The following is a 24,352-nucleotide window of genomic DNA, read 5'->3' as shown; positions in this document are numbered from 1 at the left end:
GGACGTGGGCCGACCTCGTCTGGCCTGGAATGTCAGATGGACACACCTGGAACATGGCTGTCGTGTTCGTCAGCGTGTCCACGTGTAGCAAACGATATCACGAGGTCAAATTACGTGTTTCAAACAGCAATTATTCCCAATCTTGGCAGGAGATCAGAGTACAGAACAGAACACCTATAAACTGAACAGAACACCTATAAACAGAACAGAACACCTATAAACAGAACAGAACACCTATAAACAGACATTTATTTATTGTTTCCTTGATTAATTGTTCTTTTCCCTTATCAAATGTTTTATTTATATTTATTTCATTTTAATTCAAAGTAATGCATGTGTTTTGAGTTTTTCAATAGTTTACATCGGGCATGAAACGCCTGATTTAGGAATTCAGATAAGGGATCTTAATTGTTTGGACAATTTAAGATGAGAGACAACCATTATCGAGAAATGGCGGGTAATTAGCCTGCTCAGATAGAGATAAGAGAAATGGCGGGTAATTAGCCTGCTCAGATAGAGAAATGGCGGGTAATTAGCCTGCTCAGATAGAGTGAATACGGATAATTAGCAATGCTCAGCTTGAGGACATTCGGTTAGTGAAGCTTCACAGAGAACGCTAATAATAACAAAATAATGCGTAGGATGAATCACTATAATTTTCTCTGCAGAACATGCTGTAAATTGCAAAGTGGGACATGTTCAGAAAGCTGGCCTGGCTAAAATCCAGGCTGTAAAAATTATTGTTCCAGCTCTGATTTTAACTGACTAACAGATCCGGGTGGGAATCCCAGTTGGGGATTCCCATTTTTAAGCTTCGACTTATAAGAGGATAATGCTCGACCCAATTGTCTCCAGCTATCGTATTGAGATCAATCTCAATAAATCTATCTTCTTAAGATTTATAGAAAAAATCGAGCAATTTTCTAAGTTGGACTTCCGTTTGCCAGTTTTTTGATGTGCGCGTATAAAATGAAAAAAAGCGAATAAATTTTAGAAAAATGCCTAAACAATTATATGCTCGACTTATTGAAAGACTCTTGCTAAACACAAGAAAAAGCTATGTCCGACATTAGTTTGTTATGCAAATATTTACTTAACTATGTGCTGTACCGTGTGATTGTGGTCAATTTTGGACCCCGCCATAAGGTTATAAAAGTTTTTTATCTCGATGTCAAAGCCTGGGTCACGATTGGAAGGAGGTGGAGTGAGGTGGGTCAATTGTGGGGATTAAGTGGAGGGGCAAAAAATGATGAATTAAATTAAGTGACGTATTTCTGGTTAGCGCGAAGGAATTAGCGTGCCGGGCAACGGGTGGAATGAGTTGTAATAGAGTGTGTTGAAGTATGGAGGTAGAGTGGCAGATGGGGACTTAGCGGTGTTTGGGAATGGAGAGGGGTTGTTTGTTTAATGTGGGGGGAGCTAGCATGCGGGGTTACGGCCCTAGTTTAAACTTAATGTCAAATTTGCAATTATTTATAAAGAAATTTGCAAATTTTGTAAAATATTGCATTAATTTAACAAATATTTGCAAACAAGTCTGAACATTTTTGTCAATTATCGCTAGAAGTTGGCCTTGCTGGGTTATTTCACCACACATTTCGTGTAAAAGATTTACTTTAAACATTTTTCTATTTAATTAAGCTATCTCCGAGAAATGATCAGGAAAATAACCCATTTTGCTATGTTAAGCAGAACCCGACCGGAACGAACTCTTCCAACCGCTTGCAAAATTTTGCAAATTTGACCATGTGAAGAGATAATTTACAAATATTCACAAATTTGTCATTCTCGAGCATAAATTTGCAAATGTTTGCAAATTTGGCATTAGTTTTGAACTAGGGGGTGGAATAAAATGTATTGGGGGTTAAAAGGCGGGGGCTACGAGGCGGGCATGGCGGAGGAGATGTTTGTTTAGCGCGGGGGGAGCTATCGTGCGGGGTCACCCGTGGATTGAATTGGATTAGGGCGGGGTGAACTATTTGTGCGGGCTATAGGTAAATAGGGAATTCAAGTTTCAAGGGAATAAGGTTTTGCGGAGATTTACGTACGCGGGTCGAGGTTTAAACGCTAAAAACCGTTAAAAAATGTAAGAATTGCAATGAATGTGGTGAAAGCATTTAAGAACTTTTAGCCTTGAATGCGATGAACAAAAAGATTCTTACAAGAAGTCACTGTTAATTTTGCCAAATATCATCAATGCAGAAAAAGATATAAGAATAGCGGTGAATGCGTTGAGAGCGATGATATGAAAAATTATCACTAAAAACTCCAAACCGTACAAACTCCACCGGTAAGTTAGCAAAATTTTCTATCGACTCAAAATTTTAATGAAACTATGTAAAATTGGAGGCGAATGTGTTGAAAACCCAAATAAAAATTCAGCTTTTTAACAGCAAAATTCACTGAAACGTGCTTATATCTGCAGTAGTGGCAGCCAAAGTCGTTATCCCTTAAAACTGATTTTCTTTTTAAGATTACTGTTTACTGCTCTTGGCATGCCTTTTCCATTTAACAATTTAGCAATCAGCTGACAGATGGAAGATTTTTAACTTTTATATACTAATTGTTCTGGCCCACTTTAGTAGGGGAGGAGTTATATGCTCAATCGAGTTTTTTGTTCAGTCAATTTTGGCCGATCGATATATTCGTCGTAGAAGGTTATTAGTAGCGTCATTAGAAAGCCAATCTATTTTAGAGATTCACCGGGTATCAAATTAACCGACAAAAAGAAAGGAGGACCCAACAAAATAGAAAACGGGACATGGTGAGAATTACGGGCAAATGACGTAAACACGGGGCGAACGAGAGTACGGCAAAAAGGGAAACGAGAGGGCGGAAGTAACAGTACGGGACGATAGAGACGCAGGGGATCAAAAATTGAAACACAAGGGATGGAGTTGCTCTGTGAATGAGGCGTGATTAAAAGGGATCAGTACGGTATAGGCAGCAAAAAGGGAAGTTGGCAGACCACAATTCACAAAGCCATCCAAAAGAGACAAAAAACGAGCAGTCAACACGCTAATTTAATCTTCCTAAATCAACCAGGACAACAAACAACATCAAAACTCTCACTACAAAGGACCGCATCCTACACAGTTGTATCATACAACTCAATACGAAAACATTTACAGAAAAAATTAACGGAATATTAGCTGAAGAGAAAACCAAATTGAAACCAAACAGAAACCAATCCGTTATTAGTGAGCTCACTAGTTCAAACCAACAACGAGCGGATGGACTCCAACAATATTTCAAGACTAAGCATCAATTAAGCTACCAATAGGTTCAACTAATTCGGCCTCTTCGAAAGCGCTGTGGTTAATGATCGTTTTTTGACAACGTTCCTGGAATTTTTTTGGGCGGGAACGCTCGAATATTGATAAATGATGGTTGTTATGCGTTTGCACTATAAATGGATTTTTCAACTGAAGTGTAGTATGTTTTCCATATAAAGCTCTATAAATTTTAAGTAAAGTAGGATATTTCATTTCTCTTTGCGGCTAGACACGTTTTCGTGTACTCTTTGGAGGGTGAAAAAAGTGCTGAAGTTTAGAGGATTGGAAAGGTCAAGAGTTCATTATCTGGCGCAAAATATTGAGCATCCATGCGCTCCTGGTTATTTCTGAGTCCTCCGATAATTGGCAAAGAAGTTAAAAGTTTATTGTTATTACAACAATACAACACGATACAACAAATTGTTCACTGCATCTGGTCATGAAAACAATCTATCGGTTTTATGAGGGTATTGTCTCTTTTAAAATACTTTTTACCATTGTATTTGCAGAATAGAGGAGAAAATTTAGGTTAACACGAAAAATACTGATCCAGTGTACCAATAACGCATTGATTTGGGATAGATTTAATCAGATCTCGCAAAGTTTTTCAGTGCAAATAGCTTCTGTTAGAGCAACAAATTTGACCAGCACTTGTTTGAAGTAACACGAAGCCAATTCAGTGTTTTTGATTATATTAGACTTTAATGATGGAGTTGAGAACAATTTTCAATTTTCAAAAAATAATAATAACAAAAGAGCTCGAGGAATTATCTCATACTATCGAAACAGCAAACAAATTGTGATAGACGACCAAGATTTTTCTGACAGCTGAATACTTTGGATCATTATAAAACAAAAATAAGTAATTAAAATCTGCAAAAATGAAGTGGTGATTATATCTGAAAAGGACACCAGTCGCTCTCTCCCGCAATTTTGCGAGAAAAAAAAACGAAAATGAGATTTATCAAACTATCAAATTAACGTAATTGAAATAATGCTCTTCGAAAGTTAGGGTACCTAAAAGATTCCTAGTAGGTTATGAGCCTGGTGTACCAAAATAGTACCTAAAGATAGATAAAAGTCATCAGAATGTTTTACTAAATTATAATTATAGAAGTTACAGAAGGCTGCACTTTAGAGGAACAGAAAGCTTTTTCGATATGTTGGCACGTGACAAAAAGAATAGGCGATTGGTCAAGAAGCAGAATTGAACTGCAAAACCATACCAAAGATTTATATGGGTAATATTAGCTCATGAAAACTCAAAAAGAAATGGGACGTTAATTTTTCGAAAAAAAAATGAAAATAACTAGAAAGCTAAATAAGAATAGAAAATGTAAAAGTATAATTAGTATTGAACAAAATTGAATAAATTTGAGAGACGTATTTGCTCTGAACAAACAAAAAGCTGTTAGCACTTTAAATCTCCATATAAGAATTTTACCTCATGACAAAGGAGTATCGAAAATGAAACCAAGCTGACAAAAACTAAGCAAAGAAATATTCAAAAATTAAATTTAAAACCGGCCGCTAAATTTGGTTTTTCTTCGACTGTTTTATTGAACTTTTTGAGGTTTTGTAAAAATGATTGGAAAGTGCACTTGAGTATTTTTAATGTATATGAGGACAAGATCAGACGTCGATCTGTAATTTTGTTTTGTGCATTGTTTTTAGACGAAGAAAAAACATAGTTTAACAGCTAGTTCTGATGGCAGTGATAAACTTTTATGCCTATCAGATGTAGTTCTATAGCTTAGTTAATGGCTAAAGATTTTTCTCTGTTGGATACTTTTGCAAGGAAATCCTTGACCTATTTTGAACGCTAAAACAAACCATCGGTCAACTTAGTATTGAAGCAACTAAAGTTTTTTAAGACTACACTATTTTAAATTCTATAAAATATTTTGCTCAATTTACTTGTGAGCAAAGAAGTACAAAGGTGAAATTCCATTTAAATAAAACGTATTTCAAATTTCTTTACTAATAGCTGAGATGTTTTTTTTGATTAAGAATCTGAATAACTTATTGCCTCTTCTACAAGCTTCTCTTTAATAAGTTGTCATTAAAGTGGCACTGACTCACTTGACTTTATCTCCTTGAACAAGAGTAGAGAAAAAATTGAGACTGAAAAAGTTATTTTTGAGAGTGATGTAAGCCACGTCTTGCCAAAACTTTTTTCACTCGCCTTACTTCGAAAAAACAAAAACTCGCCTTACTAAGACTGAAAAATTTAAAACTGACGTCAAGCACGCAGTTCGGTCGAAATTGCATGAACGAATAAAGATATGGTTGCAAAAAACATTTTGACGATGATATTTTAAAAAATTCAGGTCAAGTCCTGACCTAAAATTCGAAGAGTTTTTATTGACTAACCAAAACACTAGAACTAAAGTGGACTGTGCATGGAATGGAAAACCAATAGGAAAAAAGAAATAAGAAACGAATAAGCAACAAAACTAGGGTCAAATTAACAACCATCGAGAAAGTGAATTGTGTTCTAACACCGTTTTCAATCTTTGCTTTAAATTTAGAGTGAAAAAATTTTCACGCCACCATATCACTTGCCTTTTCGCGCTAATTCCTGTTCCAGCGTGACCTAAATCGTCTTTTCAATTTGACATTATAAATCATGAAAATATGTGAACAGATCTCTAAAAAGGCAGCGCCCAAATACATTTAAATTTCTTGGAATTGGAAAAGAAACCAAGAGAAGGCCAATAATAGCCACAGCTATCACTTTGCTTCTATTAAATATTCGCTGCTATATATATTTTTTGCTGCTATAAAAACATTTTTTGTTGTTGCTGGAATGGTAAAATGATTTTTTCGGCAGCACATCTTTTGCGATCAGTTCGACTTCAAAATTGGCTTTCAAATGGTTAATCTTTTGTGGTTTATTCACTGAAGATTTATGCCGTTTCACTCAACTATACTTACAAATACAGAGAGTTTTCTATTGAAAGGTTTCAAAAATTATAAAAGATTGCAAGTTCCATAAATATATATTATCTGTTTTGTTGGACGCATTTGGTAAAATTGCCTTTGAAAGAAGCCTAATAAAGATAACGAATTTTTCACAGTGTCAATCACAAAATAATCAGGTGTTCAAAAACTGTCCATCTAGAATTTACTCAGCTATAGATTGCTCAACTACAGTTTACTGTATCAAGCAATGGGCTACGATGAGATATCAGAAGGCAATGGATACTTTTTGAGTTAGTTTTGCATTTATTAACAATACATTCACATTAATTATGGCAATATTAAGTTCCTATCTCTAATTTCTGATGATTTGGAGTTTGTAACTAGTTAATATTGTGCCTGGATTATGCATCATCATCCGAGTCAGATGTCATCTGAACTAATTTTGTTTTTGCCATACACATCATTTGGTGGGTCCCAAATTCTATTTCGTTTGTAACTCTACATTTGCACATCACACAGTAATAGGGCGAAAATTTACATTTCGAACAACTAAAAATGCCTTGTGAATTCTGATGAAATGTTAACTTTTTTTCACACTTTGGGCAAGTCTGCAGCACAACGTTGTCAGTAGCCGTCGGATTTCTCTCCCAGAATTTCTCGTGCGAGTTCCAGGCGTCGTTCAGTACCTGTTCCCAACGCTTGCACGTCAGGTTGTCTTTTAAGTCCTGGTTCAATATTGTCTGGTGACAAACTTTTTTGGATGATTTTGACGCGTTTGCGCATTTTAGTCCTGTTTTGGCAAAATTTTCATTCTGGATTTGTTCCTGAACAGAAATGAACAAACACGAGGGACAATAGATGCAACCGCATAAAGTCAACTGTTTTACATTTGGTATATCGTCTATTTTCACAAACAAATCACTTTTTCGTTCATTCCTCTCATTTCTGATCACATATTTTGTCAAAACAACTTCCTTTAAACACATGCAGCAGCGATTGTCAGACAGCAGAGTTCCCGCAGACGTTTTTCCAGAATTTTCTAGAACTTTTCGGATGTGCCTGCTACATTGCTCACCTTCAGTTTTCACTCTTGTCATGATTTGAATGGTGGGCTTTACTAAATCTGTTCGACTAAAATGCGAACCTGACTTCACTTTTAGCTCCACTTCGGGATAATTAGCTCGCACTTGATCGAGCTCTCGTAAAATTTTCGTGTATTGATGTCGTTCCAGCTTAATTTCTTTAAAATAGAGCAAGGATAAAGTTTGGCCTCGAATACCACTTTTTATTTCTAATATTATTTTCTGAATCATTTTTGCAACTTGATTTTTGTCGTCTCCAAAAATTTCTATAAAAGGTTTCGCTGTGGAATGGAGCACTAACTTGTAATTTACTTTATTGCATTTTTCTTGAATAGTTCTCTCGACCAGTTTCAAGCACTCAGCATTTTCTTGGTCGAATCCAATTGGAAGGCCGAAATTAATATTTTGGACCTTTTTGCTGGAAAGTATGCCAGACTCAAATAGTTTGTCTTTGAAGCGCTTTACATAATCATATTGTCTGCCCCCATGTTTTTTCTTTGCTGGGCAAATCACAAAGCATGGGTTGTATCCACCGCGGGTTTTCACTTCAATATTGGAATCATTTTCAGCCATTTCCAAAACAGAGGGGTAAATTCGTGTATCAATCACGGGGACTTCTTCGTTGTTGTCTAGAAAGCATTGGGTTTCGATGAAATCATCCTTTTTGTAGAATTGGAAATTGTTGCAGACATACATTGCTACGTTTTCAGATCGAAACGCCATTTTGCAATAGGAGATGCTGCCTATGGTCCATTTACCTTTATCGGGAATTCTCGGGTTTCCCCACTCGCTTTTTAATTTGATGTCGGGGCATTTCAATTTCATATTGCTAATATTTTGTTCCAGTTTATCAGTTTTATTGTGATCAATTTTTCTAAATATCACATAGCTAGTTTTGACACTTTTCCACTCTTCGAATATTTTTGCTTCGTCATACATGACGTTGCTGAAGTCCAAATGTAGCCCAGGTTGAAACGATCCCAGTTTCTTTCGGTTCCCCAGAGGATACGGCACTTTGAAATCAGATTCCAAGCATTGATTTTGCATTCGTGTAATATCAGACCTTAAACTAGAATGTTCTAGAACGTTTTCAACTTCGCATCGTGAACCATACACACGTATCTGTCCGTGCTCAGACATGAAGTTAACTTTTGCACCTGAATTGTCTTCAAGCTCTTTCAAGTATTTCTTCTTTTCGTTAGTTTTAAGAATTGCTGCCAATATTTTTGGGCCTATAAATTCCTCACTATGTCTTGTCACCACTGATTGTAGCCTATCAAAACTCAGAGGTTTTAGCTGGCATTGTGTTTGCCAGTTTGCACTCGAGTTTTCCATTATCATTTGAGGTGTAACTCTGCACGCTTGTTGCATGAAAACCCGACCAGTTGAAACAGTTTTGAACAAATTTGTGAAAACCAGATAACTGTTTTGAACAACATCGCCATGTTTTGTTAACGACGATCTGTTTGATAGCTCTAATTTGAGTAAGTGACTGTGGCTTTCGATGTCGTCATTTTCACTTTCTGGACACATCGGTCTCTCAATGTTAGCACCAGTCAACATGGAGTAACCGGCTTTAATTAAGTTGATATCATGAAGCTCTGCTGTGTTGTGGAAATATCCCGAGATCAAGGCCTTGCATAAGGGTGACCTTAGCTTACACAAAGGCAGATCCAAGTCTTCCAACCCATTTCCTAACATTTGCTGTCGTTTCAAAGTTTGGTAAACGGAATCTATTGATTTGTCAATAAAGTGCAATGTCGAGAGACTTAGGCCTAAATCATCGCACCACTTTTTGACTCCGCCACTTTTCACAAAGCTCCATTCCCTGCTATTCGTAATCATTTGAGAGCTTTTCTTGGCGCCTTTAATTTCCAGATAAGTTTTGTAGATTTTAAACCAAGTAAAAGCGTCGCCTAGTTCGTCTAAATAGACATTGAACTTTTCGGTCATTTGAGATGTCGGCTCTTTGACCTGAAGATCATTCGAGTTTTTCATCAGAACTGCTAATTGCAACGCATGCTTTAACATGCCGGTATGTCTGCTAGATAATATCATTCTTATATCTTCAATCGAAAGTTCACCCAACAGACTGACGGCCAATTTTCCTTCAGAAGTTAGTTCTACTTTATCGAGCTCCGACCGTTTTTCGGTCACTTGGATGAATTCTAAGTTGAGCAATCGCTGCTTCGCAAACTGCACTGACTTCTCACATGGTTCCGCATCTGGCATGAGTTCCAGTTCCTCCATAGAACCGAAAGTGCTCACGGCATAAAGGTACAATTCATCAATTGGACACTGTTTCAATTCAGGCGTATCGAACTCCTCAAGTTCAACGAAATCTTCTTTTGAACAAAGCCGGTAGCAGAACCCTGGCTCAATTCTGCCGGCTCTACCCTTTCGTTGCTTAGCGGACGCCTGAGAATTACTGTTCAAAACTAGTGCTGATATTCTCAGTTCGTGATCGTATGTTATCTTTTTAGCCTGCCCGACATCAATTACGAATTTAACCCCGGGAATTGTCAGTGATGTTTCGGCAATGTTCGTACAACAGACCACTTTGCGAACGTAGCTGGGGTATCCGGTCCAACTACTACCCGCAAATTGTCTTTCGGCCCGCTCTCGAATCAAGTCAACGGCGTTATGGATCTCTTTTTTGCCAGGCAGGAAAACTAAAACGTCACCTTTTTCTTTGGAGTGCACATCGTTAAACAAAATGTCTACAGCGTGAATGACAAGCTTGTTTTTCCCAAACAGTTCATTGTGGTTGTCAATATCGTCGTCCAAACTAAAGAATGAGCTGTAGTTGGACAAGACACTCTGTTCTTCCCTTTCATTTGCGAAAGATGTAGACGAGGAATTTGTCATTGAGTTCGTGAAGGTTGAAACGAGTTCACCAACTGAATCATCTTGAGGCACTGGTTTGTATATTTCCTCAACATCGAACATTTTACCTTCGCACTCAATGATTGGACATTGGTCAAAGTAGTGTGAGAATTGTTGTTGATTTATAGAAGCTGACATTACTACAACTTTCACTTTACAGTTTTCTTTTTGTAGCTGTTTTCTCAATAACGCCATCAACAAATCGGTATCTTTGCTTCGTTCGTGCGCTTCGTCAACTATTACACAATCGTAATTGGCTAACTCCTGTTGGTTTTTCAACTTCTGAAGCAAAAGACCTTCAGTTACGAACTCAATTCTAGTTCCTGTCGTAATCTTCTTGCTCTCCATGCGTTGCTCGGCAGTTTGACCTCGTGATCCAATCTGGAACCCGACCCAACCTCCGAATTCACCAGGAGTGCCCGAAAGCCTTTCAGCCAAAGTTTGGGAGTTTTTAGATGGTTCCGTTTTGATTTTGCTGTAGTTTGATGGCAACTGTTCGTACCAGCCGAGACGATCGTTCTCGTCCAATGCCCGTTTCTCGGATCCCGAAGACGCATATAGCGGGTAGGCGACAATTTCAGCCTTGTCTGAGCTGTGAACAACTGGGGTTGGTTCCTCTTGGTTCTCTTTGGACATTTTCACACTATCAATGCTTCCAGAATATTCCAAGGAAACCCTCTGAGCGATAGAGGTTGCTGCAACTCTTCGAGGTTGAGTGCACGCTACTTTGGGAAAATTTTTTAACCTTAAATCCTTCAACACATGATGCAAGTCATCGGCAAGGTATTGAGGAACTTGTGTGCTTTTTCCACTACCCGTATGGGCTACGACTATCATAGCGTTATGGTCCTTCAAAGCTTTCATAATTTCGAACCGTTTAGAGAATATAGGCAGTTGTTTTTCGCTGCATTCCTGTTGACATCTGTTTTTCTCTCGTAGCAAACACATTTTTAACTCACAATTTGAACTCACACGCTTATCAGGATTTTCCGATGCGTATTGATAGAATCGTGAATTGACTTCATTTAAAGTCGCGCATAGGGCAAGATTGAAAGGGTTGACCTTTTCCGTTTCTTTTTCAATTGCCTTCAATGTATTTTGGTGCACTGCTGGACAATAAACTCGCGCCAGGTTTTTCTGCAAATCAGCTTCTCTTCTGTTGAGTATTTCAAGTTTTTGTTCGATTTGCAGAAGATTTTGTTTTAGCGTTTCGGTTACTAAAGTCTGCGATAAGTTCCACAAAGACGGCGCTGTTTCAGTTCCGATTACTATTGAAGATTGTTCAGAGTTCTGTTTCAGCTGAGTTGTCGCAGCAATTTGATTCAACATGCTCTTGATCCGGTCTTTTAGAGCACTCAATTTTGTCTGTTGGCTTGTGATTTTAGTGATTTTTGAATTTAAAGTGTCTTCCAATCCGAATACTTCTTCGCTCAGGATCGGGTATCTATAGGACTTAGACTTGTCAGTTATAACTTTCATCAAACGTTCACAAGATTTTTGCCGTCTACATATTTCGTCTTTAGCATCAATGAAATGCATTTCAGGTGTGTAAACCATCGGGTTAAGTTCGCGCTTGACTACTCGATAGGAATCTTTTTCTGTTCTCAGAGCATTTTTCAATTCTTTGGTTTTGTCTTCAATATCTGTTGTAATTTTATTGTATCTATCAAGTAATTCACGTTCCTCTGCCGTCAATTTTCGGTTACGTTTCAGAAATACATTTGCAAGGATATTTTGAAGTTCTCTCATCAAGCCTGTGAAAAAATCGGGTTCCCGCTGTCTTTTTATCTCTTCAAGATAGATTTTCAATTTTTCTAACTGAATCGCATAATTTAAAGCTGCTTCAACTTCTCCACTGTGTTTTTCCAGAACCTCAAATTTTTGCATCAAAACCAATTTTCGTTGTTTTATCTGTTCATATTTTTCATCGTACAATGTAAGAGCAAATTTTAATCGGCTTTCTTGTTCGCTCAAAATTTCGTTCAATTTGTCAATTCTGACTTTAATTGGTACAATAAAGAAGTTCAACTCTCGTTTTACTTGCGTATTCCACGAATTATACCATTCTAAATTTTGTGGATGCCTTTTTGGGCAACTTTTTTGGACGCAATCAAATCTGCACAGCGGCAATAAATCAGGTTTGCATTCAACATTTCCCGGCAAAGGTGGATCAAAATTTATGGAGCTCAGCAAAATCCAAGACGATTTCATTTTTTCAATTTGTTGGACTGTTGCTGCTTCCATAATGTTTTTGTCACTAAAAATTTGGACTATCTCTGCCTCCGTTTTGTTGACGAGCGTTTTAAAAAATCTTTCCCAATCGGAAACTTCAATGGCACCGTGGCGCGTTTTTCTGAGTTTTTCCAACAAAGATTTTTGTTTTTCCCACATTTTCTCCCAGATTGGTAGCTGTTCAAAGTCCGGAACAAAGGGACCTTGTTCGACAATTCTAGAGCATTTTGCCATTTTTTGTTTCAGCAGATCGAGATCCGACGGAATTTGATCAACAGCGCGTGAAAACAAAGCTGATAAATCCTTACAATCATGAGAATTGATGCCTCTTTGAGCTGCTAATTGGAAGAAAGTCGAGTCAATTTGAGCCAACATAGAATTTTCCCACTGAGCGACGTAGCGAATCCAAGCGCGTTTGTCTGATTTCGAAGTTTTGTTGCCGAGAGGCGTAAAACCGTGATTCGGAACTTCATAACTTTCTGCAGGGACCTTGCTCAGTATTTCAGAATGTTCTAGAATTCTCTGGTCCCAGATGACAAGATACAGGTCACCATCTAAATCGCCGCCACTCATTTTATCAGGGTCGGGCCTTGAACCCTCTGTTGAGAAGAAAATGACGTTCTTTAAATCACAAATTGGACTGTTTTCAGGAGGTTTAACAGCTGTCAGAACCCGAATGTCGCCCGGCGAATATGATGGACTCCGACAAACGGCAACTGTGCCCAAAACGGGGCCCAGTTCGGATAGAACAACACATTCGCTTTCTCGCAGGCGTCTTCCATGAAAGATTTCCGGAAAAGAGGCTCCAATTAGCAGTCGCGAACGGGCAATAGGAATTTTCAATTTCTCGGAATCCAAATTTTCAACTTGAAAAGGTAAACTGACGAACTCACTTGGTATTGTGGAAGCTTTGTGTTGACGCAAGAGCTTCCCAAACATCGGCAAATTCAATTTAAGACTGTAACAATGCAATGCAGCAACACTGTCGGTTCTTGCGTTTTCTGTTTGTTGTAAGAAGAAATCTTGTATCGACTGCAACTTTTCTTTGGGGATATTGGCGCTCAAAAGCGCAATCACTTGCTTGTTTAGTTTTCCAATCTTAGCTTGATGATTGGTTGAAACTATTCCCAATTTTAAACGGAGACATTTATTGGCTTTTTGTAACCCAAAATCATTGACCGCGACTTTTACCATTGAATGTCGGAAAGTGATAGAATGTTCAGTTTTTTCACGGTTATCGACCACTAGCACCCCTTTGCAAAGTTTCCCGTCACCATAGTAACGGATTTGCCACACACTGGGAACATAAGACCACTTTTTGTAAATTTCAGCGTTGTTTCTCCATACCCATTCAGCTAACGCATACGAAATAAAACCACAACCATCAGTAAAATTATAGCCGTTCCTTTCTATATCCTCCACAGTGTTTATTCGTACTTTTTCAGGTAAATTAACAATCTGTTGGCAGCCGGTGAATAAAAGACCAACATATTTGGTTCGTTTTTGGACCCCCTTTAAATTCAGTTTTTGTAAATTTATGAGTTGGTTAAGAACCTGTTCGCATTGACATAATGAACCCTGCATGAAGTAGAAAGAGCGATTTTGAACCTGAGAATTGCTGCAACCCAAAAAGTTGAAAATGCTCCCATTCGCTTTAACGCCACCTCTAAGTACTTTCTCAATAAAGTCTTCGTCAAGCATAGCTGATTTCGCCCTGATGTCCAAATTGGAAACAAAGTTGACCACAAAAAATTGATCAGTATTCAATTTTTTATTCCAAACAGTTATTGGTAATCGTTTATGTTGGTCTTCACATGACGGTTTTACTGTAAAATTCACAGATACTTTCAAAGCGTATTCAAAGAAAAGTGAGTTTACATTCAACGAATTCGCTGATGCGAAATAGTTTCCGTTTAGTTCGAAATCAAAACTTCGAATTGTCGATCCCGCAATTTTGGAGGTCGCTGACGATTTGGTCGATGAAGCGACGTTCCAGATATCTGACGGGATCTCAACTGCAAATTGTGGTTGGACACATTCTCTGACTGTTGCGTTTAGAAGGTCGAATACACTTTCACGGTCAGGCTTACTCATCTTTGTTTGTTTTTATTAGGAAATCGTTGTTTTCTTTCGTTTTAAGATAGAGAGATGAAACTGTCTCTCTCCCTTTCGCTTACCTAAAATTTTCCTTATTGAAATTTGAACTTCAGATAACCAAATTTGGTCAAAAATTTATACAGAAATCCAATTTAGATATTGCAAAAAGAGCAGAAATCTTACCATCATTAGCAATTCTCATTAAAAGAACACCTCTCTTATGGGTGTCTATGAAATTGTTTCTGTGTCCCCGGTTTAGACCTCAACTTATGAAAAGATCATGCTCGACCCAAATGGTCTATGGTACGACTTTAGCCTGAATTTAATGAATCAAAATTTTATACTCGTTTATAGCTCGACCAAAAATCTTATGCTCAACTTTTCATGGACTCATACTATCCATAGTGGACTTTTGCTGAGACCAATTCGTCATGCATGATTTTTTGCTTGACTCAATTTTTTACTCAATTTTTGGTTATTGTTTATATATATTTACATAATGATATTTATTTTAATTATATATGAGGACCACAACAAAAACAACTTAATTTAAATTTAGTGTTTCAGTTGCAGATGTTATCTGTCATGCATTAGTATTAACAACAAAGGTTATTGTTTTTGATAGTGATGGTAATAAGATGGTTGATATTATATCTTAGTTATAGTTTTAGTCAATGTTTTAGTCAATTTTATAGTCATTGTTATAGTCAATGTTATGACATAGCCAATGTTATGATATAGTCGATGTTATAGTCATTGCTCTAGTCTTTACTCTAGTCAACGACTTAATCAAACTATTTCCTACTAGTCTTAACAAAACTTTTAGCAAAAATGATATCAAATTTCTTTTTATTCTCTAGAGACGGTCCTTTAGCTTCGAGTTTAGGTTTGGGATTAGGCTTAATCTTAGCCTTAGTTAATGGCTTGGGTGTGGGTTTAGGTTTAACAACAACAAAAGGATTATACTTTTTAACTTCCATTATTTTTTATAAATAGAAATTTAGAAATATAGAAGTATGAGTAACTTTGGTAAATTAAAAACTAATTCATATTGTGTTGGTGGTAGACATTATAGTGGTACTAATAATATTCGAGGGGTTGTCACAGCTAAATGAACTAAGATGTTAAAGGCTAATTGTGTTAAGTTTAAAAGGAATAAATCAATGACAGTATCTGATGCAACAATAGAAGCTGAGGGTTTGAAGGATTTCTTTAAAAGTGCTGGTAGAGCAACCGTTAATTTTGGAAAGAGAGTTGCTAATAATCCAGTAAGAGCATTAGAAATAGCAAGTAAATTAGGAAGTGCAGCTGCAAGTAGAAACCCCAGAGCTGCTTTATCAGCCACACCTGATTTGATTAAATTTGCAACTACTGGTGAAGGTATAAGAGTAGTACAGAAAAGTAGAGGGTTATACTTAGGTAAAAAGAAAAGATAATTAATTATATTAGAGTTCAAATAATAGCTTTGTCTATAACTATCACTATAACTATGACTATAAATGTAAGTCTATGACTACGACTATGACTATAAGTGTAAGTGTAAGTGTAAGTCAATGACTAGATATAGATCTTTCGATAAATGTTAATACTAAAATTAATATTACTGAACATACTATTTTAACGAAACACTAATAACTTTAGTTTGAAAAAATACTCAATTTGCTTTTCTTATTCTTCTTATATTCTTCATATACCTTGACTAATTCATTATGCTATTTATTTTCTATTTTATTATAATTCATTGATTTAGTATATAGTTTTCTGCAGTTATACTTGTCTCTAAACTGCTTACTTAAAATATACATTTGTGAGTACTTTACAATTTTATTTCTTACTTTAGTTTTAATTGTTTTTGATAATGATCACAAACAGTTACTGTAGCAAAAGCTGTTGTTAAAAAATAAGGCAGACTTATACCTGTTATTGCAACTGATAATCATGTTGCAGTTGTTGCTATTGATGATAGTAGCATTTCTGTTATCTCAGCTACGTTAATATAATTTGGGATAAAATAAAGGTGCACTGGGTTAAGTCTCTTCCTTTTTAATTAACTAAAATTGTGGAATTAACTAAAATTGTGGAAGTTGATATCTAAAGATTCCAAAACCTTAATGTTAGATTCACAATCAAACTCAGATTTTATTAGCTCTGTTCATAATATTTACCTTCTATTATCTCTCCATTAATATCTTCTATTCTATTCTATATGTTGGCGGTTGTGTTTTTAAAACTTCAATTTTAAACAGTTCTCAATTCCAGTTAGAAGTGTATCCTTTAGAGAAATTGTTACGTTTGTCAGCATTCCTGACATAATGGCCGACTTTTAGTTTGGGTGTTGCTTTGGTAGATTTAACATAGTATTTAACCCTTTCAGGATTATTAGAAGCATCAACAGGTGTCATATTAATAGTAGAGTGAATGTTATTGTTGTTATATGTTACAACAACATATTTTAATATATTCGCCCAATTACCATCACCATTGATGAACATTGGTTTATTAATTATATGTAATAAAGTTCTATTGAATCTCTCTATAAACACAGCCTTTAAATCACTATAAGTAGAATATAGTTTTGTTTCATATTCTTTAAGTAAAAATTTAAGTGTTTTATTGTAAAACTCACTACCTCTATCTGCCCATAACTTTTCTGGTTTTCGACTTTCAGAGTCACCCTGTGGACCTTCACCTAATACTATTTTAAAACCGTTAGTTATCGATAAACCAGATTTATTTTTCAATGGAATAGCTCATGCATACTTTGTGAATATATCTATGACTGTTAATATAAACTTATATTTATTGTTACATTTAATTAAGGAAGACTTATCAAATAAATCAGCTGACCATGTTTCATCTTTATATAATGGTTTTATTCTTTCTCTTCTAAACTTTGTTATTTGAGGGCTATATACTTCTTTAGCTAGTAGTTGTTGTTTAGTTTTTATTGTGTCTTGTTGGTTCATTATGGATGTAGTTATAGGCTTACTCATGGACATGGTTGTAGGCTTACTCATGGAAGTAGTCATAGCATTGCTAATTTACCATAATAAAAAACAAAATTAACTAGTTGTTCTTTATTTATAACATTCATTGATAATAGTTGTTTAGATATATTTAATATTTCATCACATAATCCATCATGACCAGCTTTTGTTTCTAGTATAAGTAATTCTAGTCTTTCTGTTAAGTTGTTGGAGGAGTTACAGCTATGATTGTCGAGTTCATCTTTAGTTAAACCCCTGTCAAATACAATATCTTTTTCCGTCACTATACTTTTTATTGTTCTATATCTACTGCTTTTCTTATCCGCTTTTCCTATATCATATCCAACATCAAATAAAAACCTTTTAATTTTATTTTCATCTGCATCGATATCACCATTTGTTACATTTGGGTTAGTGAGAAGGTTAATAAATCCTTCTGAGAATTCATTAATATTATCATTAACTAAAAATGCACCCTGCTCTAGAGTTATATCGCCTTTATTCGTTTTATATCTCCTAGTAGTTAAATCTACGAGATTGAATTTTAATTGAGGATTAGTTTGAGCTCCCATTAAATGAAGAATTTTGGATGTTTTTGCATCAACATAAACTGGTGCTACATCTCGAGTTTCCTCTACGGCTTCATCAGGCTTCATTATGCTTCATTAGACATCATTAATGCCTTGTTTCTAGTTTACCCTATCATCTTAGTTTGTTTATCTAACTGTTGATTTTGCCAATCTATTGCACTTATTGTTTGTTCTCCCAATGCTAGATTCTGTTCATTGTTTGCATTTAGTGTTTTAGTTAAAGGATCAAATCACTCTTCTATTTCCCCATAGTATTCTTGTTGTTTTTATTTATCTTCTAGTCTATTCTTTCTGTTTAGTTTTTCGAGTTTATTTATTTCTATAAGTTTATTAAGCGGAGTCATTTTTTAATATATAAAATAATATAAAAATAACAAAAACAATATAAAAATAGTATAAAAATAATATAAAAATAATATTAAAATAATATTTTCTATAGGAGAGATGATAATATATAATATAGTAACTACTAACTACTAACTACTATCTACTAGCTACTGACTACTAACTACTAAATACTAATCATATTAATAATCATATTCATAATCATATTCATAATCATATTAAAGATCATTATATAATCTAATAGCAGCTTCAATTAACTTTCTATCATCATTAATAGTTAGTTCAAGAAATTTATTTATTAGTGCTTGTTTACTTTCAACTAACCCTTATATTATTAAAGCTCTATTGGAGTAGTATTAACCTTTTTTATCAAATCTCTTTTAATTAGATATAGTCTCTTATCATGAGGATAGCTTTTAATATTATTTACATAGAACCTTTATCATCAAAGTTATTCAGACTTCTTTTTTTAGTTTTAATTGTTGACATCTTATCCCCAACTTTTTGTATTCTACATTCTTCTACAATTCTTTCTTTATTATCCATTAGAGCCTTATAGCAGTCTTCATGTTTGCCATTGTTTTCTTTTTTTATTCTTTTCTCTTTTGCTGTTCCATTCTGCCCATGGGTAACCAAGCTATAGGTCTATGAATCAAGGTTGCTTAAGTCCATGTATTTATCATCAACATTACCTTCGCTAAAGCTTAATACAAAAATATCAGCATCTATTAAATGCAGCATTAGATCTTTGAGTGATGGTTGTAATTCATCATAAAAGAATTCATACATGCAGAAATTGCTAGGTTCTAATACTCATATTGTATCTTTTTTTATATAAAATTCTATTAGAGTGTAACTATCATATCTAATTACAACTTTACATGTTGGCTTACTTACAAATTTTAGTATTTCATAATCATCTGTTAGAATCTTAGCTTCTAAATGTTTTAATCTGTTCTCACAACTTTTACCAAATAGAGAATTATTCATTAACTTGATTATATCCTTCTCAGCCTCAGTCTTAGCTTCTGCTCTCATTTTAATATAAAGTTCAATATAGTTTCTAATAATATAATCTTGTTTAAATTTAATTATTCTATGAACTTTAGTAATCTTTATACGCATCTTAACAACAAACTTTACCATTCGATAGTCTATTGGATATTCATATTTATTCTTCTGATCTAATATTTGTTGCTCACTTTTTGAAGAAGTTGGAGGTCTTTGTTTTTATCCTAGTTCATTATTCTCTACTTCTCTTTTGTGAGGTAGTAATTGAAAGTTACTTGTTCTACCTATACATTCATTAGTATATTCTAAATCAACGATAAGCCAGTAGCCATAATCACTATCATCTGGAGTGCTTAATTTACGCTGAAGCGTGGTTCCCCCTTCGTCTACAGTCACGTTAGTGAAGCTGAAGTCTTTATATGGTAGCTTTTGCATTAGTGCATAACCGTATAAGTTACTAGCATCAATGTAACATATGGACCTCCGGTCATGCTCTGCCATAGATCTTTGACATTGACTTTGACTTTAACTATTAATATATCTATTGCCCACAACGCGAAACCAGGTAGACTAATATAAAGCAAAGGATTGAGTTTATATATGTCTATGTTTAATTTAAAAAATAGATTGACGCAATTTTCCAATATTCTGAAATCATCCTTCATATACTCTAGTGTTAATTCGTCACCTGTTTTCATACTATTAGAAATTTTAAAGTTACCAACATCTGCTTGAGTTGGTAGCTTGGCTGTTAGCGATGATCTAAAGTCTTCTATTGATAGAATTCTATTGAATTCATACATGCAGAAATTGCTAAGTTCTAATACTGTTGAGCCCCGCACCGCTAATAGGTTCATCATATTGTATTTTTTTAAAAAAAAATTCTATTAGAGTGTAACTATCATATCTAATTACAACTTTACGTGTCGGCTTACTTACAGATTTTAGTATTTCATAATCATTTGTTACAATCTTAGCTTCTAAATACTTTAGTTTGTTCTCACAACTTTTACCAAATAGAGAATTATTCATTAACTTGATTATATCCTTCTCAGCCTCAGTCTTAGCTTCTGCTCTCATTTTAGTATAAAGTTCAATATAGTCTCTAATAATATATACTTGTTTAAATTTAATTTTTCTATGAACTTTTGTAACCTTTATACCCATCTCATTGTTTGTTCTCTCAATGCTAGATTCTCTTCATTGTTTGCATTTAGTGTTTTAGTTAAAGGATCAAATAACTCTTCTATTTCCCCATAGTATTCTTGTTGTTTTAATTTATCTTCTAGTCTATTCTTTCTGTTTAGTTTTTCGAGTTTATTTATTTCTATAAGTTTATTAAGCGGAGTCATTTTTTTATATATAAAATAATATAAAAATAACATAAAAACAATATAAAAATAGTATAAAAATAATATAAAAATAATATTAAAATAATATTTTCTATAGGAGAGATGATAATATATAATATAGTAACTGCTAACTACTATCTACTAGCTACTAGCTACTAAATACTAATCGTATTCATAATCATATTCATAATCATAATAAAGATCATTATATAAGCTAATAGCAGCTTCAATTAACTTTCTGTCATTATTAACAGTTAGTTCAAGAATAATATTTCTTAGTGCCTCTTTACTGTCATCTAACCCTTTTTTTATTAATAGCTCTATTGGAGTAGTATTAACCTTTTTTATTAAATCTCTTTTAAATAGATATAGTCTCTTATCATGAGGATAGCTTTTAATATTACTTACATAGAACCTTTTATCATCAAAGTTGTTCTTTTTTAGTTTTAATTGTTGACATCTTATCCCCAACTTTTTGTATTCTGCATTCTTCTACAATTCTTTCTTTATTATCCATTAGAGCCTTATAGTAGTCTTCATGTTTGCCATTGTTTTCTTTCTTTATTCCTTTCTCTTTTGCTGTTCCGTTCTGCCCATGGGTATACAAGCTATAAGTCTTTGGTTTTAATACTATGAATTCTTTTATCTCTCTACTTCCAAGTGCATGTTTGAAATTAACTGGACATTTATTATTTTTGATTGGGGTATCAGGGTTGCTTAAGTCCATGTATTTATCATCAACATTACCTTCGCTAAAGCTTAATACAAAAATATCAGTATCTATATAATGCAGCATTAGATCTTTGAGTGATGGTTGTAATACATCATAAAAGAACTATACATGCAAAAGTTGCTAGGTTCTAATACTGTTGAGCCCCGCCCCGCTAATAGGTTCATCATATTGTATCTCTTTTTTAATAAAATTCTTTTAGAGTGTAACTATCATATCTAATTACAACTTTACATGTTGGCTTACTTACAGATTTTAGTATTTCATAATCATCTGTTAGAATCTTAGCTTCTAAATACTTTAGTTTGTTCTCACAACTTTTACCAAATAGAGAATTATTCATTAACTTGATTATATCCTTCTCAGCCTCAGTCTTAGCTTCTGCTCTCATTTTAGTATTAAGTTCAATATAGTCTCTAATAATATAATCTTGTTTAAATTTAATTAATTTATGAACTTTAGTAACCTTTATACCCATCTTAACAACAAACTTTACCATTCGATAGTCTTTTGGATATTCATATTTATTCTTCTGATCTAATATTTGTTGCTCACTTTTTGAACAAGTTGGAGGTCTTTGTTTTTATCCTAATTAATTATTCTCTACTTCTCTTTTGTGAGGTAGTAATTGAAAGTTACTTGTTCTACCTATACATTCATTAGTATATTCTAAATCAAAGATAAGCCAGTAGTCATAATCACTATCATCTGGAGTGCTTAATATACGCTGAAGCGTGGTTCCCCCTTCGTCTACAGTCACGTTAGTAAAGCTGAAGTCTTTATATGGTAGCTTTTGCATTAGTGCATAACCGTATAAGTTATTAGCATCAATGTAACATATGGACCTCCGGTCATGCTCTGCCATAGATCTTTGACTTTGATTTTGATTTTGACTTTGACTTTAACTTTAACAATTAATATATCTATTGCCCACAACGTGAAACCAGGTAGACTAATATAATGCAAAGGATTGAGTTTATATATGTCTATGTTTAACTTAAAAAATAGATCGAAGCAATGTTCTAATATTCTGATATCATTCTCCATATACTCTAGTGTTAATTCTTTACCTGTTTTCATACTATTAGAGATATTAAAGTTATCAACATCTGCTTGAGTTGGTAGCTTGGCTGTTAGCGATGATCTATAGTCTTCTATTGATAGAATTCTATTGAATTCATACATGCAGAAATTTCTAAGTTCTAATATTGTCGAGCCCCGCCCCGACAATAGGTTCATCATATTGTATCTCTTTTTTAATAAAATTCTTTTAGAGTGTAACTATCATATCTAATTACAACTTTACATGTTGGCTTACTTACAGATTTTAGTATTTCATAATCATCTGTTAGAATCTTAGCTTCTAAATACTTTAATGTGTTCTCACAACTTTTACCAAATAGAGAATTATTCATTAAATTGATTATCTCCTTCTCAGCCTCAGTCTTAGCTTCTGCTCTCATTTTAGTATTAAGTTCAATATAGTCTCTAATAATATAATCTTGTTTAAATTTAATTAATTTATGAACTTTAGTAACCTTTATACCCATCTTAACAACAAACTCTAACATTCGATAGTCTATTGGATATTCATGTTTATTTTTCTGATTTATTTTTTGTTGCTCACTTCTTGAAGAAGTTGGAGGTCTTTGTTTTTATCCTAGCTCATTATTCTCTACTTCTCTTTTTTAAGGTAGTAATTGAAAGTTACTTGTTCTATCTATACATTCATTAGTATATTCCAAATCACAGATAGGCCAGTAGCCATAAACACTATCATCTGGACTGCTTAATATACGCTGAAGCGTGGTTCCCCCTTCGTCTACAGTCACGTTAGTAAAGCTGAAGTTTTTATATGGTAGCTTTTGCATTAGTTCATAACCGTATAAGTTATTAGAATCAATGTACCATATGGACCTCCGGTCATGCTCTGCCATAGATCTTTGACTTTGACTTTGATTTTGACTTTGACTTTGACTTTGACTTTGACTATTAATATATCTATTGACCACAACGTGAAACCAGGCAGACTAATATAATGCAAAGGATTGATTTTATATATGTCTATGTTTAACTTAAAAAATAGATTGAAGCAATGTTCGAATATTCTGACATCATTCTTCATATACTCTAATGTTAATTCTTTCCCTGTTTTCCTACTATTAGAATTATTAAAGTTATCAACATCTGCTTGAGTTGGTAGCTTGGCTGTTAGCGATGATCTAAACTCTTCTATTGATAGATTATTCAACTTACTATTATAGCTATTCTCATCCTTAAAGTATTCATAAGGATAAAATGTTTCACTTTCAACTTGATAAATATTTGCTATTTTATCCAGAGACATTGTCGTATTATTGTAACTGTCTGTAACCGTACTTTAGTATACCTACTCTAAACATTCTAGCTTTACCATTAGTACTAGGTAATACATCAACTCTTCTCTTGTCTTTATTCTGTTTAAATAACTCATTAAATATTAGATTGAAGTCATAGCCTTTACCATTATAAAATATAATTTTAATGAAGTTTTGTTGTTTATAGCTCAATTTACAAACATTGCATGCAGGACCTCTATATTTACCTGTTTCATGACAGTGATCTCTAACTTTATTACAAATATGACAAGTGTTATTGGTATCATGATATACATTATCTTCTTTATTGAATATTATTGGTTTGTTTAACTTGAAATTATTCTCAGTTTCTATTTCCTATAGATCTTTGACATAATCTTTGATACAGTCTGGACCAAAATATGATTTGTAATCACCATTCCAACTGAAGCCAATGGCAATAGGTACATGGTCAGATATTTTATATGTATTATCACCAATCTT

The 24,352-nt window shown here is 34.3% G+C and overlaps 1 protein-coding gene across 2 annotated transcripts in view; it reads right to left on the bottom strand.

Annotated features, from left to right (window-relative positions):
* Nucleotides 1-6,354: 6,354 nt before the first annotated feature.
* LOC142344737 (uncharacterized) overlaps nt 6,355-24,352 on the bottom strand; it is a 24,720-nt gene continuing 6,722 nt past the window's right edge. For both annotated transcript variants that reach the window (XM_075396629.1, XM_075396628.1), the window contains one exon: nt 6,355-14,577. In XM_075396629.1, the coding sequence (XP_075252744.1) occupies nt 6,602-14,494 (7,893 nt within the window). In that variant the 5' untranslated portion in view covers nt 14,495-14,577 and the 3' untranslated portion in view covers nt 6,355-6,601. The remainder of the gene's footprint in view (nt 14,578-24,352) is intronic.

The sequence above is a fragment of the Convolutriloba macropyga genome, chromosome 8 (assembly GCF_964194025.1).
Source record: "Convolutriloba macropyga chromosome 8, txConMacr16.3, whole genome shotgun sequence".
Lineage (NCBI taxonomy): Eukaryota > Metazoa > Xenacoelomorpha > Acoela > Convolutidae > Convolutriloba > Convolutriloba macropyga.
The sequence above is the reverse complement of the archived record's forward strand: the minus strand, read 5'-3'. Positions and strand labels throughout refer to the sequence as shown.